The following is a 2500-nucleotide window of genomic DNA, read 5'->3' as shown; positions in this document are numbered from 1 at the left end:
AAGAATGTTAATACTTCTTCAATAATATTCAAAAGCTTAAATTAGTTGGTTGAAAAACCCAAAAGTCTAGTCTAGGGAAATTGAGGGGTAGAACTAGCCAAAATAAATCTCAGATACATTACAAATAGAATCTGACGCCTTCTTTCATTTCTTTCTATTTTCTTTCATATTTTATTCATTTCCTTCGATGTTGATGTGCGCGGTACATAGTTCATGATGCAGAACTTTTTTAGTTCATCCTATTGGCTCGGCTCATCCGAAATAAGTATCTTAACAACTTTCAAATCTCAATGAAGCCCTACTCGAATTTTTTTTAATCCCTACATTTTTTATTTAGCCGATCCATAATAACATGAATAAGACCTCAATTATTCTGTCTGATTTAACTTCAATTACTTTGTCTGATCTATAAAAGAACGTACAGCTATTCAAGGAATATCTGGCGTTGTAGAAGTGCTACGGATTAGTTTCTTATTTTTTTCATTTAATGAGCATCTTGTATTTCATAAAAATTGGGAGTGATATAATCTTTACGCAAAGGCCATCCTATCCAACTTTCGGGCATTAAGATACGTTTCAGACGTGGATGATTATCATAAGAGATTCCTAACATATCATAAGATTCCCTTTCTTGAAAATCCGCACTTTTCCAAACCCAGAAAATAGAGGGAATTCTAGGATTTTTCCTTGAGACAAATACTTTTATGCATACCTCTTCTGGTTGATCTATACCATATTCTATTCTTGTAAGATGATACACACTGGCTAACAGTCCTCCTGGTGCTACATCATAGGCACATTGGAAACGGAGATAATTGTAACCATATACATATAAAATCACAGCAATCGAATGCCAATCCTCGGGCTTTATTTGTAAAGTCTCTATTCCTTGGTAATCGAAACCCAAGGATCTATGAACTAGCCCATGTTTGACTAGCCAAGCAGACAAACGACCCTGCATTTTTTTATCTCTCCCACATTTTTATTTGTATAAGTTTTGTATAAGTATTTAATATTTATGATTACGATGAAATTTTTGAAGATTGTCTTGTTCTTATTTTGTACAATGCAATTTCTTATTTTGTACAAAAGGATCCTGCCTAATTCACCATTTCGTGGGAGGATACTGAACTTTTGTATTTGAAAAATGTTTCAGAGGGTATCTCTGAAGTAGATGGTGGTTGATAGAGTAATCCTTGATCATAATTGCCGGTATGAGTACTGCGCCCAACATGAAACTTGTGATTGGTAGTAAAACACCTATTCTCCTGTTGAGACCTAATTCGATCTTCGTAGATTTCTCGAGAGATTTTCTTACGAAGTTTTGTTATAGCATCTATAATGGCCTCCGGTTTAGGTGGACAGCCCGGCAAATAGACATCTACAGGAATTAGCTTATCCACGCCCCGAACAGTACTATAAGAATCGGTACTGAACATCCCCCCTGTAATTGTACAAGCTCCCATAGCAATAACATATTTTGGTTCAGGCATTTGCTCATATAATCTCACTAAAGAAGGGGCCATCTTCATTGTTACTGTGCCTGCTGTTAAAATTAGATCTGCTTGTCTAGGACTAGATCGTGGTACCAGTCCATAACGATCAAAGTCGAATCGTGATCCTATTAAGGAAGCAAATTCAATGAAGCAACAACTGGTACCATAGAGAAGCGGCCATAAACTGGATAGTCTTGACCAATTTGAAAGATCATTTAATGTAGTTGAAATAACTGAATCTTGGGTTGTTCGATCAAGTAAGGGAAACTCAATGGAATTCATAACTGTCTCAATGTTTTTTTTATTGTCTAAATATTCAAGAATTAAGACCATTCTAGTGCTCCTTTTCGCCATGCATAAATTGAACCAACAATTAGGATAAGCACGAAAATTAAAGCTTCTATAAATACGGATACCCCCAATACATCGAAACTCATTGCCCACGGATAAAGAAAAACCGTTTCAACATCAAAAACAACAAAAACTAGAGCAAACATATAATAACGGATTCGAAACTGTAACCAAGCATCGCCCATTGGTTCTATTCCCGATTCATAACTAGAAAGTTTCTCTGGCCCTTTATTAATCGGGGCTAAAATTCCAGAAATTAGAAATGCCAAAATAGGAATAAGACTCGATATTATTAGAAATGCCCAAAAAATATCATATTCGTAAAGCAAAAACATAGATGTACTCCTATGAATGTGGAAAATCTACCAGATTATTATTAGTCGATTCGAATTGGAATTAATTATCAAGTCAGCCATAACTGTTTATAATTTGAAGCAAACTGCTCAGTTTCGTTTGTTTCCTGTGGTACATATCTCATTTCAAGATAGAAATATAACCATATATATATATTTGGTATGACGTACAAAGAAAACAAAAAAAAACTCTCGCATTTTCGCCTGACTTCGGATTCTCTCTAAAGAAAAGTAATTCCAGATTGAAATCCAATCTCCTTTTTTTTTATTAATTAATAATTATTATTAATAATAATATTA

At 34.4% G+C, this 2500-nt stretch overlaps 1 protein-coding gene across 1 annotated transcript in view; it reads right to left on the bottom strand.

The window, feature by feature from the left end:
- The window catches only part of LOC129298706 (NAD(P)H-quinone oxidoreductase subunit K, chloroplastic-like), a 3584-nt gene extending 1599 nt beyond the window's left edge, over window positions 1-1985 (bottom strand). The window contains exons 1-2 of the mRNA XM_054937128.1: window positions 1259-1985; window positions 1-783 (exon numbers count right to left, since the gene is read on the bottom strand). The exon at window positions 1-783 is cut by the window's left edge and continues 1599 nt beyond it. Of these exons, the coding sequence (XP_054793103.1) occupies window positions 485-783; window positions 1259-1850 (891 nt within the window). The 5' untranslated portion in view covers window positions 1851-1985 and the 3' untranslated portion in view covers window positions 1-484. The remainder of the gene's footprint in view (window positions 784-1258) is intronic.
- Window positions 1986-2500: the final 515 nt, after the last annotated feature.

Source organism: Prosopis cineraria, unplaced genomic scaffold (genome assembly GCF_029017545.1).
Source record: "Prosopis cineraria cultivar Desert tree isolate PC_DT_omini unplaced genomic scaffold, ASM2901754v1 PC893, whole genome shotgun sequence".
In the NCBI taxonomy this organism is placed as follows: Eukaryota; Viridiplantae; Streptophyta; class Magnoliopsida; order Fabales; family Fabaceae; genus Prosopis; species Prosopis cineraria.
This window is presented reverse-complemented; position numbering and strand designations above follow the sequence as displayed.